General features: G+C 42.7%; 1 protein-coding gene across 1 annotated transcript in view; it reads left to right on the top strand.

Moving 5' to 3' along the window:
- GCN1 (GCN1 activator of EIF2AK4) overlaps nt 1–18382 on the top strand; it is a 40588-nt gene extending 22206 nt beyond the window's left edge. Inside the window, exons 33-58 of the mRNA XM_034068426.1 lie at nt 325–519; nt 710–956; nt 1320–1441; nt 1734–1848; nt 2404–2583; nt 2937–3157; nt 3882–3950; nt 4094–4232; nt 4331–4527; nt 4879–5021; nt 5769–5886; nt 6020–6235; nt 6559–6723; nt 7126–7287; nt 7713–7805; nt 8039–8182; nt 9094–9363; nt 9622–9735; nt 10250–10480; nt 11086–11279; nt 12404–12518; nt 13667–13763; nt 14660–14808; nt 15375–15479; nt 16844–17062; nt 17664–18382. Of these exons, the coding sequence (XP_033924317.1) occupies nt 325–519; nt 710–956; nt 1320–1441; nt 1734–1848; nt 2404–2583; nt 2937–3157; nt 3882–3950; nt 4094–4232; nt 4331–4527; nt 4879–5021; nt 5769–5886; nt 6020–6235; nt 6559–6723; nt 7126–7287; nt 7713–7805; nt 8039–8182; nt 9094–9363; nt 9622–9735; nt 10250–10480; nt 11086–11279; nt 12404–12518; nt 13667–13763; nt 14660–14808; nt 15375–15479; nt 16844–17062; nt 17664–17789 (4146 nt within the window). The 3' untranslated portion in view covers nt 17790–18382. The remainder of the gene's footprint in view (nt 1–324; nt 520–709; nt 957–1319; nt 1442–1733; nt 1849–2403; nt 2584–2936; nt 3158–3881; nt 3951–4093; nt 4233–4330; nt 4528–4878; nt 5022–5768; nt 5887–6019; nt 6236–6558; nt 6724–7125; nt 7288–7712; nt 7806–8038; nt 8183–9093; nt 9364–9621; nt 9736–10249; nt 10481–11085; nt 11280–12403; nt 12519–13666; nt 13764–14659; nt 14809–15374; nt 15480–16843; nt 17063–17663) is intronic.
- Nucleotides 18383–22971: the final 4589 nt, after the last annotated feature.

Raw genomic sequence — 22971 nt, 5'->3', positions numbered from 1 at the left:
TTTGCAACTGGAGCAAGCAAAGGAGAGATGCTGGGGTTTAGGGTTTAGGCTAGCAGTGTGGCCTAGGTGATTGCCTTGCTCCTGGCAGACATCACACCAGCAGTGTTGGGGGATTTGATTTTTAAGAGCTAACTTCTCTCTGGCAAGAAATACTGGTTGCCTGTTGGGATGGCACGAGGTTTTATGTGATGCGACACATTAAATGAACTATAAATACAGCCTGTTCGATTTGTTGGCTCAGAGAAGAACAAACAAGTCCACTGAGCATGGCAAATCTCATTCTGAGTGAACTCCAGTGGCACATTCTGTGGTTTTGTTTTTCAGGACAATGTTAACTCTCTCTTGCCAGTGTTTGAAGAATTCCTGAAAAATGCTCCTAATGATGCCAGTTATGATGCTGTCAGGCAAAGTGTGGTCATTCTGATGGGTTCACTGGCAAAACATCTGGACAAGAGTGACCCTAAAGTGAAACCAATTGTTGGCAAACTGATAGCAGCCTTGTCCACACCATCTCAGCAGGTAGGCGCTGCCTTGGAGGACCCCCCAGGTTCCACGCAGAGGCAGGTTAACTCCATGGTACTTCAGGGATGTCAGAGAGATGAAAACCAGCTTTGGCAACAGAAAGCTGTCACTGTGGGTGCAGGCTAGGAGGAAGTTATGTTGGTGATGTCTATTTTGTGATCTGATAGCTGGTGGGATTGCTTTACAGGTTCAGGAGTCAGTGGCAAGCTGTTTACCACCTCTGGTGCCTGCAATTAAGGAGGATGCAGGAGGAATGATACAGAAGCTAATGCAGCTGCTTTTAGAGTCTGATAAGTATGCTGAGCGCAAAGGTGCAGCTTATGGGCTGGCAGGCCTGGTGAAAGGCCTTGGCATCCTCTCTCTCAAGCAGCAGGAGATGATGACCACGCTGACTGATGCTATCCAGGACAAGAAGAACTTCCGTCGGCGTGAAGGTAAGGGGAGAAAGCTTTTTCCTCCAAATATTTAATATTCCTTTTGTACCTGCTGCCATTGTGGTCAGATCAAATGATGCCTGAATCCCTGTGCTTGGGTCATCTACATTTATTCTACTGATGTTTGCAGAGAAAGGAATGGGAAGTGTCTGTCATGAGGCCACTGGTTGTGTATAGTGTCCTAAAAACAGCTCTTATTTGCATTGTGTTGAAAGAAGGGTTTCTGGTCCTAGGCAATACGCATGGGGCTTTTCTTCCTGTTTTCAAAGGCAGGTGTTGCTGGGCAGGCTCCTGCTTTCTGTGGGTTAGTAAATGTTAAATGAAGTCGTATTTTCCTCTAACTGTCCTTTTTGGGCTTTTTAGGGGCTCTGTTTGCCTTCGAGATGCTCTGCAGCATGCTTGGAAAGCTCTTTGAGCCTTATGTGGTTCATGTGCTACCTCACTTGCTGCTTTGTTTTGGAGATGGGAACCAGTACGTGCGAGAGGTAAGATGCTTTAAATTTCTGGGGACATACAGTGTTAAAAGAAAACTGAAATGGAGCAGATACGAATGCTGTTTGTAACAAGGCAAATTGAGATCCCTTGAGATACCACTAATAACAATTGGATCTTAATAACTGAAAGCATCCTATTTCATTGGGTGTTAATTTGGAACAACTTGGCTAGCCAAGTTCTACAGAGGCACTATTGTACATGAAGGCTTTGTTCTCACTGAGTCTCTGAGGAAGGAAAAAACGTGTTGTAACACAGCTTGTGAATATTCTCTTCTCCTTGGAGGCTGCAGATGACTGTGCCAAAGCTGTGATGAGCAACTTGAGTACTCATGGAGTGAAGCTGGTTTTGCCATCACTTCTTGCAGCACTGGAAGAGGAATCCTGGAGAACTAAAGCTGGTATGGACCCATATCTGACTGACATGATTGAGAGTAACTCACAGTTCCCTTTGCTGTCATTCCTCTTGTTTATTCCTTCATTCTTGCAGGTAGCTCTGATAGTTTATTGTCTCATAAGAGACTGGAATTTTCAGCTTTTGGAATATGAATTACTTCCCTGATACATATGCGTAACTTTACCCCCCCACCCCCAGCAGATTCAAGGGACACTCTTTACCCTCTATCCCTTTAGAAGTACTACAGAAGCTGAAAGTTGTGTCCCTGTCCTCTTCCCCACCATCCCTTCTTTTCCCTGGTTTATCCCTGTACAAGTGCTCCAGAAGCTGGAAGCTCTCCCCTGGCCCTTTCTTTTTCCTAGTTAAAAAAACAAACAACCAAAATTCTTAAGTGTCTTTAAGTGGCACAGAGTGGTTTAATGCATTTCAGCCACTAGTCATCCTCTACCTAGTACATTTGACTTTGAATGTGTGATCATCTTCTCATATCTCTTCTTAATGCTGTGTTTTGTCTTTTGTCTTTTGTTATTTCTTTTCCTTTTGCATACTCCCTGCGCAGGGTCAGTGGAACTGCTGGGGGCTATGGCCTACTGTGCTCCCAAACAGCTCTCTTCCTGCTTACCCAACATTGTGCCAAAACTGACTGAAGTGCTCACAGATTCCCATGTGAAGGTGCAGAATGCAGGTCAGCAGGCTCTCAGGCAGATTGGGTCTGTCATCAGGAATCCAGAGATCCTAGGTAAGAACTGTCTGCATCTCTAATGCCCAGCCATGACCGTGGTTTATGATGGCAAGGTTTATGTTCATCATGTTTAGGATTAACTACAAACTTCTATAGAAATTAAACTACTCCTAAAAAAATAGAGCATGGAAACTTAGAGTGTAACATGGAAACTTAACAGCAGCTGTCTGCTTCAAGGCTTTTAAAATCCATTCTGTCAGCTAATGTTAATAGGGTTTCTCCTGTCCCTAGGCTGCTCATTGCTTTAGGAGGTTCTAAAACATCCAGTGAGAGAACCCCAGCTCACCCTGACATGCATTTTTGTTCTATGTACAAATAAAGTCTTTTCTCTCCTGTTTGAAAATGTCCAGCAATCACTCCAGTTCTGTTGGATGCTCTCACTGACCCCTCCAGGAAGACCCAGAAGTGTCTGCAGACTTTACTGGATACCAAGTTTGTCCATTTCATTGATGCTCCGTCCTTAGCACTGATCATGCCAATTGTCCAGAGAGCTTTCCAAGATCGTTCCACAGACACCAGGAAGATGGCTGCCCAGATCATCGGGAACATGTACTCCCTGACTGATCAGAAGGTGCAGTGCTAGGAGTGCTCTTTGACTCGTGCTGTATTTGCTGTGTAGGAGATAATAGAGCAAACTCTAGAGAGTATTTATTTGTTCTGGGATTTTGCTGTTAAAATAGACAATATTAGAATCCATGCAGCTCCTTTAATTCCATGTATGTAAATGAACAGATAATGGCTATAAAACCGGTGATAATTCTCAGGTGCTTAAGGCTATTGGCTCTGTACTTTGGTCACCCAGTCATTACCAGATTTATCCCTGCAAAAAGGTCTTGTAATTTTTACCCTATAAGAAATGCTTTAACAAACAAACAAGCAAAACCAGTACCAGTGGAACACAGATCAGCTGCTTACAAATGGATCCAAGGTTTGTTTGAAAAGTATTTGTAGAACCTCACTGGAGGTTAAGGAGCTGTGTTTAATTTTGCTGCTGATAATCTCTACCATTAAACCTTGTGTAAATGTTAAGAGTGTTGGATTTGCCTTAAATGCAAAGTGCCGGGTTGTGAGTGAGTTTGAGCATCAGAAAGGTTTTGAGTGATCTGCATGGAGCTAGTGTTATTTTTTTGGGCTTGCAGAACAATTCAGTGTGCTGACTGTGAAAGCAACTGATGAAACTCTCAGGATGTTAAGGATGATTGCTAATAAGGGGCTGAATGCCCTTTACATCAGGGTGACTTACATGCCTGTCTTGGTTTGAATCTGGTTCTTACTTTTTGGGGCCTTTGTTTCAGGATCTGGCTCCTTACCTCCCCAGTGTGACCCCTGGACTGAAGGCATCTCTGTTGGACCCTGTACCTGAAGTAAGTATTTTGTGCAAATACCATTTTCTGTCAGTGTATTAGGTAGACTTCATCCTGATCTTCTGTAGGTCTGCGATCAGTCTGACACATTTGTTTCAGTAACTTTGGGTATTTTGCACATCTCTGTTTCTCTCTTCTGTTAGGTGCGTACAGTGTCTGCAAAGGCCCTGGGAGCCATGGTGAAGGGTATGGGAGAATCATGCTTTGAGGATTTGTTGCCATGGCTGATGGAGACACTGACATATGAGCAGAGCTCAGTGGATCGATCTGGTGCTGCTCAAGGTGGGGGCAGCTGTATCTGAGTATGGAGCTCAGCCTATCTCTCTTTAGCCTCTTGTTTCTTGTGTATATCAGCTCTGTTCCCTGCTGGTTTTCCTCAGGTCTGGCTGAAGTTATGGCTGGTTTGGGGGTAGAAAAGCTGGAGAAACTTATGCCAGAGATTGTAGCTACTGCCAGTAAAGTGGATATTGCTCCACACGTACGAGATGGTTATATCATGATGTTCAACTACCTGCCAATTACCTTTGGAGACAAGTTCACTCCCTATGTTGGTCCCATCATTCCTTGTATCCTTAAGGTATGTAGCAGAAGCCTGTAGAGTTTTATTTATTAGAGGATAAAAGGACCCTTTGGAGTATCTTAAGTATCATTTCCAGTAACTGCAGAGCTGGGATATAAAAAAAAAAAGACAGAAAAGAATTTAAATTATAAATTATTATTATTACTATTATTATTATTATTTCTTCTTCCAAGTTACTGTCTTTGCAGTCACTGTTAAGTTCTTGAGATCACCTTTGTGCCTTCACAGCTCTGTAGTTCATTTACTTTTCATGGCTGAGAGAGGAAATATCGTTTGTTTCCCCTCCTCTTGGTTATGTGCATTGTGCTGGAGCCCTCAGCTGTCACAGCCACTTCTCTCTCTGCTCAGGCACTGGCGGATGAGAATGAGTTTGTGCGGGACACTGCCCTGCGCGCTGGCCAGAGAATCATAAGTATGTATGCTGAGACTGCCATTGCACTTCTCCTGCCTCAGCTCGAGGACGGCCTGTTCGATGACTTGTGGAGGATAAGGTAAGGGAAAACCATTGTATCCACAGACATTTCTCTTCTTGAAAAGCTGGTGTGATTTAGGCTCTCTGTTGCTCCTCAAGGAAATGCAGAGACCTTCTGGGAAGCAAAAGCACATGTGTGGTTTTGCTTGTTGATTTGAATATGATGCTTCAGAGCACTGAGCCTGTGAGGCCCTGCCAGCGTGGATCAGGTTTTCTGGTACCTACTGCATGATTCATTCTGGTAGTGATTCTGAAAGACACTTCCAAGGCATTGACGTGGCAGTATTTAGCCCTCATACATTGTTTTCCATTTCTCAGAATGCTGAGTAAGTTATTGTTCTCCTGTGTATGGGAATGTGCAGTGGTGTGCTCACAGCTAATGACAGTTGCTCAAAAATTAGTTGTAACTAAAAGGTTTTTGTCAGCTGAGTGCTGCTGAGTGCTCTTACCCAAGGTATCTTTTGGGTGGGGACAGTGGCAATGGACATTGAATAGGACATTGAATAGGCTGGACTCTAAACAGGAGCATTTTTCATTGCTTTGATATGGGAATGATCTCAGCCCCTTCTTTCCCTTTCTCTTTAGCGTGCTGCTTCTCAGTTGTGCAGGCAGACTGATCTTGTGTATCAGCCTGTGCACCATTCCAGTGCTGACCCAGCTCCTTGTCTCGCACTTTGCTCATGTCTGTATTTGATTTTCTGTCATATTTAGACAGGTGCCATCTAAAATACCCTCTTTGTAACATTTGACTTGCTCCTCTTGCCAGGTTTAGCTCGGTTCAGCTCCTTGGAGATCTTCTGTTCCATATCTCGGGCGTCACTGGAAAAATGACCACGGAAACTGCCTCAGAGGATGACAACTTTGGAACAGCCCAATCAAACAAGGTAAAACTGCTCTTGTCTGCTGTCCCTTTTTATTACAATGTTTTTTTCTTCTCTCTTTTAATCAGCATGGAAAGCCTGCTGGCAAGATGTATTGATTAATCATGGAATAGAACGTTGTGCTATTTCTTTTCAGGCGATTATTAATGCCCTTGGTGTGGAGAGGAGGAACAGGGTGCTGGCAGGGCTGTACATGGGCCGCTCCGACACGCAGCTGGTGGTGCGTCAGGCCTCCTTACACGTCTGGAAGATTGTAGTCTCCAACACTCCTCGCACACTGCGGGAGATTTTGCCAACCCTCTTTGGGCTCCTGCTGAAGTTCTTGGCCAGCACTTGCGCAGATAAGCGAACGGTGAGGAATGGAGTTGGTAAAATGGAGTTTAGTGACCCTGCTACTGCAGGAGACCATGAACTGACTCCTGAAGAACACAGGAGCACTTCTAATCACCTTTAAATCTCTTCAAAACTGTCATGAATTGAACTGTTGTGAGCATGAGTATTTATATGGGTATATATCTGTGTTCGCTGAAGGCAACCATGATGACAGTAAAACTGTGGTTATTTCATAATACTTTGGACAGTAGTTTATGGTAAAAAGTTAACATTTGCTCACAGTTCACCATTTTAAGTTCTATAAAACACAGAAATAGTTAATTAATAGACTTTTGGGTACAGGTTGCAGCACGGACATTAGGAGACCTTGTCCGAAAGCTGGGAGAGAAGATCCTGCCTGAAATCATTCCTATCCTGGAGGATGGACTGAGGTCAGACAAGAGTGATGAGAGGCAAGGAGTCTGCATTGGGTTGAGTGAGATAATGAAATCTACCAGCAGGGATGCGGTAAGTTGTATGTGGAAGGTGAAATCTCCACTTTCCTAGGTATTTATGTTCTGATGCAGGTATTGTAATTGAGACATATTTGCAGAGCAAGTGCTGGATTTGTTTTGTGGACTGAAGTGAGCTAACATACAGCTGACATGAGTTGCTGTTCAGGCAAATGTATGCATTTGTATCTGTCAATAGACTTAGAACATTACACTTTCATGAGATATAATAGGAATCATCACTAGATAGCCTTGGAGCACTGCAGCTGTTTGTGGTGATTAATTTTGCTTGTCTTCCAATATATTTCAAGCAAACTGCAATTTAGTTTCAGCTGTGCAAATTCTGTGTTCTTGGCTGCTTTACTGAGATGCATGTCTGTGCTTTAGACATCCTGTAACTTCATCTCTGCATCTTTAGGTACTGCTTTTCTCTGAGTCCCTCGTTCCTACAGTGAGAAAAGCACTGTGTGACCCTCTGGAAGAAGTCCGAGAGGCTGCAGCTAAAACATTTGAACAGTTGCACTCAACAATTGGACACCAGGCTCTTGAAGACATCCTGCCCTTTTTGCTGAAGCAGCTGGTGAGCATTGCTCAGCATCAGTCAACAACTTGATTAATGATGTTGTGGGGCAGGTTTTGAATAGTTACCTTAAAGGAGAAACAGGATTATAGGGGCAGACCTTCTGGGAATGTCAGCTCTGTTTTGCCTCTTCCTTGCAGTTGCCCTAGCCATTGGTAGGGGGAGGTCTTGTAGCTAAAGTATAGGCCTAAGAATTGCTGTATCTGGCTCTGCTATGGAGTTGTCATCATTGCCTGTTTCAGTTGCTTGGCCACTGTACCTGAAATCTTTCTGATGCGACAGAAGAGCTTGTTTTGTATTTTTAGTAGATAATAGGAGCATTTTGTGTGTTGGTTATATGATCCCATGATAAACTGTCACTTGAAATAGGGTTTACCTTGGTGTGTCACAAATAATCTCTCAGGTTTCTTTCTCTTTCCCCCTAGGATAATGAAGAGACATCTGACTTTGCTGTGGACGGTCTTAAACAAGTTATGGCTGTCAAGAGCCGAGTGGTGCTGCCTTATTTGGTGCCGAAGGTACAATTGGAAGCAAATTCTAAACTTCAGAACTGTGCTTTTTCCTCTGCTTGCTGCCAGTTTTCTTTAGACTCGATCTGCCAAAGGGAAGAGCGTAGTTTGAAACATTTCTGTGATTTTATGCTGAAAACCTTACATTGGGGTTGGGTTGCGTAAGCTTTTCATGCGGTAAATGACGAGAGATTCCTTCTGAAGAGCCTCTCTGCTTGTCTCATCTGCTTTTGTTCATTTAGCTGACGACTCCCCCCGTGAACACCCGCGTGCTGGCTTTCCTCTCATCAGTGGCAGGGGATGCTCTGACACGGCACCTGAGTGTCATCCTGCCTGCTATGATGTCTGCGCTCAAAGAGAAGCTGGGGACCAGTGAAGAGCAATTGGCAAGTAACATGGCTCAGCTCTTTGATACAACAGGTTGTCTGATGATAGTGCTTTGGGTTGACTTCCCAACACAGAATCTGTGTTCTCTAGATTCACAGATTGCATGTTTTAATTCGGCCCATTAGCTTCTTCAGGATGAGTCTTTTTGCCTGGTAGCATATTGTGAATTGAAGATGCTTTCCAAATCTATTTGTATCCATAGAAAAGTCTCTTTGGCCTGCAACAGGATACCATTCTCAGTCTACTTATTCTTGGAGAACTGCCAGAGTGTCTAGTTAACTTTGTATTTATTCTTGGTCTAGAAGACTGAGAGATTAAAAGGCTGAATGGAGGAAATCTCTTTTGCTGCTGCACTGCTTTCTGAAACATCTTGTATTTGGACTCCAGAGGACATCCTGGAGTTGTGATTGTGGATAGGCATGTACATAAGTTGGTGTCTGCTGTAGATGCTGTAGATCAGCTTCTAGCTCCAAGTCTGCCTGAGGATCTCTAACGTAGCCACAGATGTGTTTGTTATTAGTACTGTGACACAGAGCATTAAACTACCTAAATCAAAGAAATGTTCTGTGACAAGGCCCACAAACTGATGGGTGAGTAAGATGGGGCAGGCTGAGCTACTCTGCTTCCTGTAAATGAGCCCTTCTGCAGCTGGAGAGTGTCCTGTGCAGCAATTGGTTCAGCAGAGTTGGTTATGTTTTCAGGGTTGGTGATAAACCTGTCTCTGCTACAGGACTCATTCAAGCCTTTTATGGTGATGTGAGCAGCTCTTTAATGAGAAACGATTAGCAAGTGGGATGTGTTGTAATATTTCTCTGGAAAGATAATGCTGTGGATAATTTAGGGAAACCTGGGGCTAAATCTGGCTTTGTGCTATTTGAGAGTTAATGTAAAATTAATTTGGACTCTTTAGGAGATGGCAAACTGCCAGTCTGTTATCTTGTCTGTGGAAGATGATGCTGGACAAAGAATTATAACTGAAGATTTGCTAGAAGCTACCCGCAGCCCTGAGCTGGGAATGAGACAGGCAGCAGCTGTGATGCTGAATATCTACTGCTCCAAGACAAAAGCAGACTATACTGGTCATCTCAAGAGCTTGGTTTCAGGCTTGATACGGCTGTTTAATGATACCAACCATGTAGTTCTGAATGAAAGCTGGGATGCTCTCAATTCCATCACCAAGGTGAGAGGCAGCTTAAAAAGATTGCAGTGGTAATGCCTGGCAAGGAGAAAATGGGGATAGCTGGTAAAACACTGCATAAATTGGACCTTCTGTTTGGATTATAAACTACATTTACATTTGCAAATGTTGTATGATGAGCTTAGCTTCAGCTTTGTGAGCAAGGAGGCAGGGAATGGGTGTCTTCTCTTGTCACACTATGCACAGGGAAAAGCTGGTTGCCGTGTTGTCTCATCTGTGTCTTACCCCTCTCTCCTGCAGAAATTAGATGCTGGGAACCAGCTTGCTCTTATTGAAGACCTGCACAAGGATATCCGGATTGTAGGGAATGAGGCCAAAGGCGAGCATGTGCCAGGATTCTGTATTCCTAAGAAGGTAAAGGATGAAATGGATTTGTGCCAGCCACGATCTCCTACATTTTGAGGGAGCTCACTGATGTGGCTTTACAGCTAGTAGAAGCAGTGACTGTTTGGGCACTCCAGAGCTGTGTGTTGGGGAGGCTTTTCGTAGGGTACTGCTGCTCTTGAGTTACCCTGCAGAAGACTCCTCTTGTATCAAGATCTTTGACAGTTCTGGTCTGCGTGTATGTCGTGGTCGCTGGCTGTGACTTGTGGGGGAGGAATGCTGGGCTTCTGTGCCAAGCTTCTCTGGTTTAAAAATTCCCTGAGCTGCCACCACTTTCCTCATAGCAACTGGCTTAGTAAGGCGTAGACACATGAAATCAAACCAAATAAAAGTAGCTCTATAAATGTGGAAGCAGGCAGCTGAAGGTCAACAGGAAATGGAGAGAAACTCTGGGAGCTTGTGCATCTGGTGTATAACAGGAGCAAAAATAACGTATCTTCTTGCAACTTAGCTTCTAAGCTTTCTTACCTGATTTTCATGACAGGGAGTGACTTCCATACTCCTGGTGCTGCGGGAAGGTGTTTTAACTGGTAATCCAGATCAGAAGGAGGAGGCAGCAAAGGCCTTAGGGCTGGTTATTAAACTGACTTCTGCTGAAGCTCTTAAGCCATCTGTGGTGAGCATTACTGGGCCACTTATTCGGATCTTGGGAGATCGGTTCAGCTGGAATGTCAAGGTGGCTCTACTTGAAACATTAAGCCTTCTTTTAGCTAAGGTAAGATTCAAAGTAATTGACTGTGGTTTGTGAACATTTTCCATAGTAGCCTTCAGCAATACCTGTTGCTGTTCAAGTAAAGACAGCTAGGATGTGCTGGTGTGGATTTGGTGTTTAGGAATGGCACTCTAACTGGATTATATTCTTCCAGCAGCTTCTGGCCTACCAGAAAAAGCTCCCAGTGCTGAATCACTGGGCTGCTTAAAAATACTGCTAAAAGCTGATCCCGTTTTCGAGTGATTGAAAACTGCCATGTAGTAAATCTCTCCTGTGCCACCATTCTTATGAATTAAGTGCAAAGACTATCACCTCACATATCTTTGAACTGAACTTTCATTCAGTGCTCTGATTGAAAAAGGCTGATCATGATAGTGTAAAATTTTTCAGCAACCTTACCCTTGTATTTCAGTATGCAGAAAATTACATTGGAAAAGATGAGAAGTTCTGTGGTGTTGTTTCATGATTCTCCCATTTTACTGGGGTGCTGGATCTGTAGGAGGGCTATTTGTGATAACTACTAGAAGAGGTTGTGCTGTTTTCAGGGTTTGATTTCTAGCCACTGTTCCAGACTTGACTGTGCGACTTTCCCTTCACTCTGTCTATAGGTTGAGATTGCCCTGAAACCATTTTTGCCCCAGTTGCAAACAACCTTCACCAAAGCTCTACAAGACTCAAACCGTGCTGTTCGCCTGAAAGCTGCTGACGCTCTTGGTAAACTCATTGTCATCCATGTAAAAGTGGATCCCCTCTTTACAGAGCTACTGAATGGAATTCGTTCCAGTGATGACTCTGCCATCAGGTAAGCAGTAGGTGATCTCTCAGCCCTTCCTGCTGAGATTGAGCCCTTCCTTATTAAGAATGAGAGAAAAGGCTGGGATGAATGAACAAACCCCCCCAGTGCCAAGAGTAAGATTTACTTACTAGTGAAAGCAGGTGACTTCTAACCAAGGGTTGTAGAACACAGAATGTGCGTGATAGGGACTTCTGGGTCAGAAGCTCAGCTGTGACAGTGTACAAGTGAAACATTGCTTGGTTTCTGCCCACTTATCTCCTGCACACCCCCAGCAACCTGCTTGAATACAAGACTGCATCAGTTGTCAGTCTGACCTGAAGTAATGCTGCTGTTCTGGTATCATGAGTGCACAGATCCCTGAGAAAATAAATTCCTGAGTTGAGAATTTTAATGTTTGAATCATCAGAAGATACTCACATTGTAACAGACACAAGTACACAAACATGGCAATATTCTGTAGAATGGAGTTGTTGGAAGTGCAGAGCGGTGTATCTGCCTCCTGAACTCTAAGGTGTATTGGTGTAATTCATAGAATCATGGCCTGGTTGGGGTTGGAAGGGACCTTAAAGCTCACCCAGCTCCAACCCCTGTCACAGGCAGGGACCCCTTCCACTGGAGCAGCTGCTCCAAGCCCCTGTGTCCAACCTGGCCTTGAACACTGCCAGGGATGGGGCAGCCACAGCTTCTCTGGGCACCCTGTGCCAGTGCCTCAGCACCCTCCCAGGGAACAGCTTCTGCCTAAGAGCTCATCTCAGTCTCCCCTGTTCTGGCAGGTTCAAGCCATTCCCCTTGGCCTGTCACTATCTGATCCTATAAAAAGCCCCTCTCAAGCTTTCTTTTGGGCCCCTCTAGGCACTGGAGCTGCTCTAAGGTCTCCCCTTTAGGAGCCTTCTCTTGTCCAGGCTGCCCCAGCCCAGCTCTCTCAGCCTGGCTCCAGAGCAGAGCTGCTCCAGCCCTGGCAGCATCCCCGTGGCCTTCTCTGGACTTGTTCCGAGAAGTCCATGTCCTCCTTATGTAGGGGACACACATGTTATTGATGTGTAAGAAACTGCTACAACTATCCAGAGCTCAGTTTCTCCTTTGTGGAAGGGGAGAGGCAGTGTCTGACTGTATGTTGTGATCACTTCTAGGGACACAATGCTGCAGGCGCTGCGGTTTGTAACACGAGGAGCTGGTGCAAAAGTAGATGCTGCCATTAGGAAGAATATCAGCATGGTGCTTCTAGGGATGCTGGGACATGATGAGGTACTGCTTCAGCCAGCGGCAAAGGATCCCTGCTCTGGACAGTCTTATTCCTAATATAAAATCAGAACTTTCCAACAGAATTACATTCTAAACTAACTGTTGGGGGCAATAACTGATGATAGAGCAGAAAGATGCTTGTCTAAAGAAGCATGTGGTTGGGTGTCACTAAACTGAATGTGGTCTGTAAAATTGATCTTGTTGGAGCCTTATAGTGTGCTGAGTGTCAGGTGCAAGTATTAGAGATCCCTAGCCAGTCACTGGTAACTTGGAAAATCCATGAGTTTAATGTTTCCTTAGCAACTGTGGATGTGAGTTTGACCTGCAGCTCCTCACTGACGTGTTTGAGGCAGCTCTGGAGTCAGGATTTGTTTTTTATCTTGGAGAAGGCTTGCAATACGTCCCCTGTGTGCGATACCTCTGTGTGTGTGTAGGCTCCCAGGTACAGTTCTTCATGTACCATGAGCAGTTTTTCACATAATGGCAGAGTTTTCTCCAATGAGCAGGAAGCTCTCCAAGTTTAATGTAGGGTCTTCTGTGTATAGCAGATAGCAACAGGATCATCTGTGAGATTAAAATTACCTAGTAATTTCTGCTTTGTATCTTAATCTGCACAACAAAGACATGCAACTATTGACATGCCAGAAATAGAAGAATTGAAAGATTCCCACTGGGCTGTAAGTTTTGGGCTGGAGAGGAGTAACCAGTGACAGGATGGTCATATGAGCCAAAACCACAGAAGCCTGGAGGTTTTAAATCAGAAGTAGTATGAGTCTGTCACAGAGGGAAGCTCATTTAGAGATGCTTCCTGAGTAAGGTTTCCTTTCCAGACACTGAGTCTTAATGTACCTCTTGTGAACACGTCTCTTAAAACATTCACTTTCATCTTTCTGCCTCTCCCATTTAATACATCCAAATTTATTGTGAGGTCTGTAAATCTTCAGTCTCTGCTGGTCTTTTGACTATGGGCTTGGCTTTAAGTTCCATTATGTACAAAACCCCTTGTGAAATCCACAGGTTGCAGGAGTGAAATGCTTATTTCGTCCATCTCTTTTTATTTTGTGTCACCTTCTGTCACTTGCTCCTCTTGCTGTTGTCTCTGGTGCGTATTGAGCTCAGCTGGTGCCCTCTTCTCCTCCTTCCCTTGCCAGGACGCCACCCGCATGGCCTCAGCTGGCTGCTTGGCAGAACTGTGCGCATTCCTGTCAGAAGAGGAGCTCAATACTGTCCTCCACCAGCACTTACTGGGTAGGTGAAGCTGTTTAGAGTGACTGGAATTGGTCTGGAAGCAACGGAAGACACCTTCTTAGCTGCTGGTTCAGGGAGACTTTGTGGTGTATTGTTTAGGTTCTTCCTCTTTATCCTAAACCTGAATCTCTAGATTTTCTTATGCTTTTCTGTGCTCCTGGCTGTTGATTTGTGAACACTGTTGAGCACGGGGCAGTGGCTCTAACTTGGGATTACTAATACTTCTATCTTCTCCATTTGTTTTCAGATGAGTTGATGAAAGCTGATCATAGCGGAGTCATTGCTAGTGCTGACACAGAGCGGATGGGGGGCTGTGGGATGTTCAGGCAGGGTGAATGGGAGGGCTATTCCATCTCTTTTGATGACACCATGACCTTAGATTGGCTTACACTGATTGCAGACCACATCTGATGGCTTCACATGCTTTTGGAGAATTAACTAAGAGCCTCTAAGTTAGAAAAACACATGAATTTTATAGAAGCTTGTGGTGATTGGGATTGCTCTGGGATAGCTGTTCCTGCAGGATTAAAAAGGGTCTGTGCACTGGTTTCAAATTACTGATGCCTTCTACAGTTTTATTAGTCAAAGCTTGTGTAACTCCAGTGCCAAACTCCTTCATGCATGAAGAGATGTGGGATTGCTACAGGTGACTGAGAGCATAAGAAGTAACGGGGTTGAACAGTACAGTCGCTTGTCTCCCTGTCTGCCCATAAGGTGTTCTCGTCTGGTTGTATTTCAGCATTGTTTGGCTTTTGGGGGCAAGCAGAAACGAAGCATTGCATTAGAGGCTGTTTATGGTTTCATTTTGTGGAAATGAATTGACAAGCTGACAAAAGCTGTCTTAGATAAAGAGGAAGGGACGTCAGGAGTGTTGCTATAATGCTGTTCTTTTGCAGCAGATGTCTCTGGCATTGACTGGATGGTGAGGCACGGCCGAAGCCTGGCTCTCTCTGTGGCTGTCAATGTTGCTCCTGGCAGGCTGTGTTCCCCCAAGTACTACAACAGTGTTCAGGAGATGATCCTCAGCAATGCCACTGCTGACAGGGTAAGTGCTACAAGGGGAGTGGGCGAGTTCTGTTGCAAGCACTTGTTGGGAGCAGTTTTGAAAGGTGTGCGGGTTCTGTGTGTTACCAAATAGAGTGAAAATCCCCAGTCTGAAGAGTCTCCCTTGGCGAGATGCAGGTTTTAGAGTGGAAATTAAATGACTTCTGATCTCTGTGGAGTTGAAAATTAAATGATCTTCAAGTGCAGAGCAGCCTTCACTGGGAGTAAATTACACTTCTGCTTCCCTGTTGAAGTTCTCATTCACATGGCAGGTTTACAAGGAGCATGAATTTCATTTTAGGAGGAGGATTTTAAATCTAGGATTGAATGAGTAATTTGGTGTTTGGGGCCTGGGGGCTCTGTGTGACCTGTCACCTCATTCCATCTGGTTTATAGTCACATGATGATGTTTTCACATTACCCCATAACATTAACCCCACTGCTTTGCATGCTGCAGTTTTTATGGGAGATGGGTTTAGCCTTCCACAAAGGTTACCAGACTCTGAGCCTAGCTAAAGGCTGCTGAACCCTGCTGTAGTAATACTGGGTTTTGCCTTTATGTTGAAGATCCCCATTGCAGTCAGTGGCATCAGAGGGATGGGCTTTCTTATGAAGTACCACATGGAAGGAGAAGGGAACCTGCCTCCAAAACTTTCCAATCTCTTTATTAAGGTAAGAATTTTTATGGTAACTCCCTGGCATTGTTTCATGTGGTCTGGATCTTTGAGCTAACTCACAGATGGATTTCTCTATCCAATTTCTGGATGGAAACCCAGCATGAAAACCAAAAGCTTGGTTGCTTTATCTTGGGAAGCTCCAAATCCCCTGATCCCTGAAAGTCCAGGTATTTCTTTTCGTGGCACAGTACAGAATCCCTTTATTAGCCTGCTTTGCTGTTGTGAATACAGTACTGCTGTTCCTGCTGTACTGTGGAAATGTGGTAAACTTCAGGTTTGATTTTTATGAATTCATTTTTAACTCTGCAGTAATAAATAGCTGATAGAGAAGGAGAGAGGAGTGGAGGAAGGTATTGGGTTTTTATGGTTACTAAAAGTCAAAGGGCCTTGGTCAGAAATGCATCAAATAGCAACTCTCACCTGGTTTTCCTTCAGTACTTTTTGCCTTTCATTACTGTGCAAGGGAGTAGCTCAGAAAGACTGAGATAAGAGAGTACTGAAGTTAATGCCTTTTTCGATTAATATCTATTTAAATATTCTACCTCAAAATTCCTTTCTTGGTTGTTCTGGTTTTTTGTTGTGTCCCCTTCTCCATCTCTCATGGTAGACAGGATCTGAATTTTCAACATCAGAACTTCAGGATGTTTTTAACATTTTAGAAAGGATAGAGGAAGATAACAGAATGACAGGTAGAGCTGGAGCAGGAGAACTGCTTTGTATTTTGTCTGTGTAGATGTGTTACATTCCTTCTCAATTCACTCAACTGCTATCAGACATACAAGTTGACATGATGCAGACTTTTGGCTTGAAATTCTACATTTATATATTAATTTGCATCATAGCACTGTATTAAAATATAAAGCACAAGTATCACAACTGTCACAATACCTTTATCACAGTATTAACAATGCAGCTGACATTCAGATGTTGGCTTTCATGCCTTAAATATGTTGAGAATAAAGAAAATACAAAGCTCAAATATATTTTTTTTATTTATTTTAATATGAAATCCACTGTTGAAATGCACTTTATACTCCAACCAGAGTCTGACTTGGCTGTTCCTGCCGTTAGTGGTCATTGTCATTCCCTGAGACAGTTGAGAACTGTGTGACCCTGTTGTCAGCCACACTTTGAGAAGTTTTCTTTTGAAAAGGTGTCTTGTTTTCAAGGTTTGGTCTTCTCTTACTGCTACACAGTTTAGTCAGACTTGTTGGTAACAAGTTTGTGTCCCTGTGAGCTGAAAACTATTTGGTTTTCTTGGTACAGTTTAAAATACTTAGGGAAAAAAAAAGATCACCTACTGCTTTAAATACCTCTCCTTGATCTATCTGAATTAAAGTCCATGTCTGTCTCCCTCAGTGTCTTCAGAACTCATCCAGTGACATAAAGTTAGTTGCAGAAAAGATGATTTGGTGGGCAAATAAAGACCATCTTCCCTCACTGGATCCTCAGACAATTAAACCAATTCTCAAAGCGCTCCTGGACAACACAAAGGACAAAAACACCAGTGTAAGAGCCTACAGCGACCAAGCTATTGTCAACCTTCTGAAGATGAGAGTGGGTGAAGAAGTGCTTGAGGTATGAGACAGAAGGAAATGTAATCATTGGTTTAAGGCTGTGTTGTGTTCAGATTGTGCTGCCAGCCTTTTATGAAGTAGATGGAGTAGGACATTCCTATTTGCACTTAAGCCTTCATCAGTATTCTAGTGCTCAGCCATGAGAAATAAGCAGTACTGATACTCTACAACGTATTAATAAGATACTTATTACAGTATTAATACTACAGTGTAGTATTAATACAATCAAGATATTTAACATACCTCCCATGTTTAAGATAATAGCCTTGCTTTCAAATGGCTTTAAGCCTTTACTGTGCTGTAGCTGCCTTAGCTAAGACTGCTAGCTTAGTGCTTTTATTACTTGTATAATCCTACTGCACTACTAGGGGTGCTAGAGTGTGTTTTAGGGTGGACTGCTTTTTACATCCACTGCCAGACCTCTTTTCTAAGTCTTAGCGACTTCTGGATAGTCCTCATGTCTGGAATTGCAAAACCAGATGAAGGACTTGGGTATGTGTGAAAGATTTTAGATAAATATGTGTGTCAGGCACTTACATTTACTCTTATTTTGCACAGTATGTCCTAAGGAATTGGTAATTGGTGTTGTCTTCCTTCCACAGTCAGTTTCCAAGATTCTAGATGCTGCCAGCTTGGAGCTTCTCAATGAAAGCTGCAGGAGATCCCTGAAGAAGCTGGCTGGCCAGGCTGACTCTGATGAACAGATAGATGACACTATACTGACGTGATAAAGCTCTGTAAGACAAGAAAACACTGAACCAACCGCTGCATCAGCATTTCAACTCAAACACCTATTTAAAATGTTTTCATTTTTGAAAATGTTAATTCTGATAGGGTTTCATGAAAAGGACTCCCAGAGAGTATTTTAGTATTGAATACACCAGAATAGCCTTAATTAGACCCACATTAGTTGAAAATTGAAAATTTGGTCCCCTTTTTGAAACAGATAATGCACAAGAAATACTAACCAGTACTCGTAAATCCTAGCCAGTTGTGAGATGTGGCTAGAGCACATCAGGCTTCAACTCTGGTGACACCTATTTCCTTTCCAGGGTCTGTGCAAAAACTCCAGTACTGGAAGTATTGTTAGTCTTTTCCACAGGCCCTGTGAAGCAGGAATAGAACTCAATGACAATGAAAGCGTTGTGTTTTTGTGTACTGCTACCTTGCTGCTTGTGACGGTTCTGAAGACTCAAAATCCCTGTAAAACAAAGTATTTAAAATAGCCTTAGAAACTACAAATGCGAAAGGGGGATTAAATGCAGTCTGTTTGAAGAAGGAACATTTAATAAAGGCTCTGACTTTGATCTTTTGGTGTAAACTGTTCTTTTTACAAATTCATTTGTCAACAACCTTATACTGTGATTTACTTTTTGGCCCTGCTTTTTCTAGAGCATAGTTTGTAGAGTGGGTTGTGCTGTAATCTATAAAAACCTTTTGCAGAACTGAGGCAAGCTAGGGTTTAAAAGTGAGGCACAACTGACATTTAGTGAAATTTTAAGTAATTACTCCTATTAGTTTCCAAAGTATTTTTGACTACAGATAGCTTTATGGTTACTCAGCTTGTGAAAAGTCCTTGATTTTTATGCCTTCAAGGGCTTCATAAGATACCTGGCACTTTCAACACTGAAAGATTTTTTTTTTCTGATCAGTAGGCTGTACTGCTGCAAGAAAGCAGTATTTCATTTTACCTGGCCACACACGTATTTTAAAATAATTGTTTTAATTTACTAATACTTTTTCTGTTATTTGATGGAAATAGTGAAAATCTTGCTGCAGAATACAAGTTTTTAGAAAGAAAAATGAGCCTGTTTTATGAAACTACACAGCAACTGGTTGCACCTGAGAAGCCAGAGCAGTAGGATTTGATGTTTCAAGTGGGTGGGTGGTGTGTTTGTTGGGAGGAATCTTCCTGGCATGTTACTCTGGCTGGCTCAAACCATGATGAAAGGAGAAAACAATACGATGCATTATAACATTTGAAAGCATAAAATGTAACCACATGGTAACACACATTCTGTTAGAAGCAATTTACCCATTGCTGTGGCAGTAGCGGCAGTAGCGGCAAACAGAACATTTTATCTTTACCATACTCAGTGTTTTACAATCTCGAGTTGGTATTTGGGAGCGCTGTGCTTTGAACAGGTCAAAAGTACAAGAACCTGTCAGATCATTCTTTATGTCATGACAGTTCTCAGGCCTGTGGTGTAGGCTCCTAGCAACAGAGATTTGCTGAAGGGAGTCAGTCGAATACTGTTGGAAGAGACTTGGGAAAACCAGCTATTTTACCCCTAATCTAAGACAGACTCAGCTTTAACTGAACTGATTTCCATATAATCAGTTTTTATAGCATTGTATGATGAAGACTCCATAACCTTTCCAGGCCATTTCATTACACCAACTGTTCAGACTGTCAGAGCTTACCTTGTGTCTAAAAATCTTCCATGCTGCTACTTGAGTCCACCAGTGCTTGTCCTACTCCCACAGATGTTGAAACCAGCTCATTTTTGCAACAACTGCATCATCACTTCAGTGTTCTTAACCTTGGATGAAACAAGTTTAGATTTTTTGTCTTTTCTCATTGATTTTTCACATTTTTGTTCACCATGTTTGTTCCATCCGATTCATTTTTGCCTCGTGGTGTCCCCTGCTGGACCAGGTCTTCTAGGGGAGAGTACTACCTTGCAAGCCCTGTGTAACACCCAGTTGTCTATCCCAAAACTGTGGGATAGACACAGTGTTGTTGGTATGTTTAAGTTGTGATTAGCTATGAAGCCAAGCTACAAAGTTGCTCTTCAGCTGTTTACTTCCAATCTTGTACTTACGCAGGCGACTACTTATACAAGACTGCAGTATCTCCCAGTTGGTCTTAACCATAATTGTATTCCGCTTATTTCATAATATCGCTCTGCATTCTGAAGTGGGTTTTAATTCTAATTTTTGCCTTCCAAAATTCTTGCAGATCTTAAACCACCTTAAAACTATGTATTTTGCACTGACTTGGTAATAATCAAAAGTGAAGACTCAAATGCTCTTAAGGATCTGGCAGTCTTAGACCACTGGAATTAGTTTCACCCATAATGAATAAGGTGTGTTTTGGGATAACAGGAAACAGCACTTAAATCATGCAATGCAAAAACTTTTGCGCACTGAAACATGTACACAAAGTACGTTTGTACACCATTTTATGCCATTAAAATATTACTACATAGGTTGCAAAAAGCTCCATGGTTGTATTGGAATCACTTACTTCATCATTTCACACAGGAAGGAAGAAAAAAGTTGCAGGTTCAGGTTAAGAATGGCTGTTTGAGCCCCCATCATGGGGTGCTTGGCTTACCTGTTTTATCTCAGATCCTAACTGATGCTCCACATAAATATGTGAAAGAAAATTACAGCTAAATAGAGGCCATTTTATTAGCTTGTTAATTTTAGCTAATAAGATCTTTTGCTGTTATGGGTATTTTGATGATTTATATTTTCACCTTCTATAGTAGCAAATGGAAAAACTCATTTATCTTTCCCAAGAGCAGCTGAGTTTCTGCACTCAGTTTAGTTTGTTTCTGAGAGGGAGGAGTAAGAGGTAGGAGCTCACTTGCACTTATTGAGCATATGCTAATCTTTCAATTACAGTGAAACACCGAATTTGGATTTTGATAGCTACTTTTTGCTAAACTATTTATACATTACAATACAATACATCAGGGAGAAAATACCCATAATTTTCACCAGAACGTGAGATCTGATAAATGGATTGTGCCAACTTGGAGACTAAAGAATTAATTTTTCTCTCATTTCAAATGTCTTAAAAATACCAGTTGTCAGTAAAAGATAATTTTTCCCCACAACTGACTGTAATAACATGTTTGAACTGTCAAGCAACTGCCTCTGAGTGACAGCTGAACTGTGTATATTTCAAGATCAAAAAATAATTTATAAGAGATGTTTAAACCTACAAGGTTCTAAAAATTTCAATGGAACAGAGAAAAATGTGAAAGCATAAAATAGTAATTTTTAGGTAAATCACAGCAATAAAATAATAATTATAGTAATAAAAGGTACTGTCCATTTTATTAGGTAACATCATGGTGGCTCATACTTCTCACATGATTAGGTTTCATGAGCTTAAAAATAAAGATAATAGGAGTCATTGTCATTGGTGGTTTAAGCTGGTGGTTTGTATGCTGGGTTTAAGGGATCTCCCTGCAGCTACACTGCATCTTTAGTCACCCTGATCCTTGGGGCACACTGGGTTCCATGATGGGCAGCCCAAGTGCTTTACTGGATTGGGTGATACTGAATTGGTATAGCACTGGGCTGAGTTTGGGCTAGCTGCAAACCCTTTTCTAGCTGGGTTTTTGTGAGCCCAAGGCTGTTAAATAAGACACACTTAAGTCTCTAACACTCCAGCCTTTCTCCTGCTCCTCAGCTACATCATGCACTTGAGGATACTGCAGAATGAACTACAGGATATGGTGTTTAAAACGTGTCAGTTGCAGAGTGCGTGTGAGATGGAGGTCATCTAAGTGGATTTCAGGATGTGTGGGACTTGCCAGGGGTGAGCTCTAGAGGCTAGAATACTTCTTTGAGATTAAGGGAGGGTTTATAATTAAACCCACTGACATTAGCCATATTGCTGAAGTATTCAGAAGATGCAATACTATGTGCTAAAAAATTTATCTTCAACCCAGACATGCTATTTTAGCCATACTGGGTTGTTTCCATATGAATTCCATGCAAATTGGACAAATATAACAGTGGAATCATGCCACAATATCCTATGCAAAAGAAATAGGAAATTAGGATTGGTCAGAGACAACTGCCTTAAAATATATCCTTATTCCTCTTAACCAAACCCTATTGTATAAATCCAGTCTACAGCTTTTATGTTAAGGGAAAAAAGAATACTGCTAAAAATTGTTCACAGCTGTGGCTGGAAGGCAATTCTGGCTTCCAGCTAATCCAACCCCTGTGCTCAAAGCCCACTCACGTAAAGCAGGCTGCTTGGGGCACTGTCTAGGCTGGTGGGACTCCTTCACTTCACTTGGACAACTCGTTCTGATGTGTGTACACCCACCCTGTCACAGTGGAATTGTGATGTTCCACTGTTTTCAATCTTTTACTTAGGCTTGGGTCCTGTCAAAAAGATCCTCAAAGTAGGTGCATCTTAATGAAAAACTCATGTCAATAAATTATAAACTTACACTGAAATTTAAATCAACTTAGCTCAACTAAATCATGTCATACTTTGGCTTGAGCCTATGCTAAACTAAGATTATTTAAAAGATAGATGCAATAGCTAGCACACTGCCTTTTGTTATTGTTATAATGTATTTATCAACAAGCCTTAATAACCAGGAAAAGTAATTGACATATTCTACATCAAAACCCTGCATTGTTTGATCTCAGGTGTTCAAATACCAGTTAAGAACAAACATTTTTGCAGAAAAGTCATCAAAGAGAAAACCAGCACTTTTATTGTGCTGTGTCGGCCTAGGAGCAGAGAGATCACAGTCTTGCAGTTTGTGTAGTATCTGTGTAACTTGGGCTGTTTGTGTGTTAGACAACGCTAAGAGTTCTGTCTGAAACTGTGAACTTGGGCTGTGTTTGGTGCAGGCACAGCTGCTGTGTGTGAGTTAAGGGCTTTCTGAGCCATATACACACACTTATGGATTAAAACCTCTAGGAATCCAGACTGCCCCGTACTGCCAGGCCTCCGTGACACACCCCTGGGCACTTAACTTCACATGGGCTTCCTCAGAGCAGGGTGGGCTCTGATGGTGACTGTCCTTGTAGCCGTGAGACCTCATGCTTCGGTGCACAGGCACCTTGTTCAAGAAACCAAACACGTTTCCAGACGACACCCTCCGCCCCTGCACCTGCCGAGCAGCAGGGTTGGCAGTGCCCAAA

This window comes from Melopsittacus undulatus, chromosome 12 (assembly GCF_012275295.1).
Source record: "Melopsittacus undulatus isolate bMelUnd1 chromosome 12, bMelUnd1.mat.Z, whole genome shotgun sequence".
Lineage (NCBI taxonomy): Eukaryota > Metazoa > Chordata > Aves > Psittaciformes > Psittaculidae > Melopsittacus > Melopsittacus undulatus.
The sequence above is the reverse complement of the archived record's forward strand: the minus strand, read 5'-3'. Positions and strand labels throughout refer to the sequence as shown.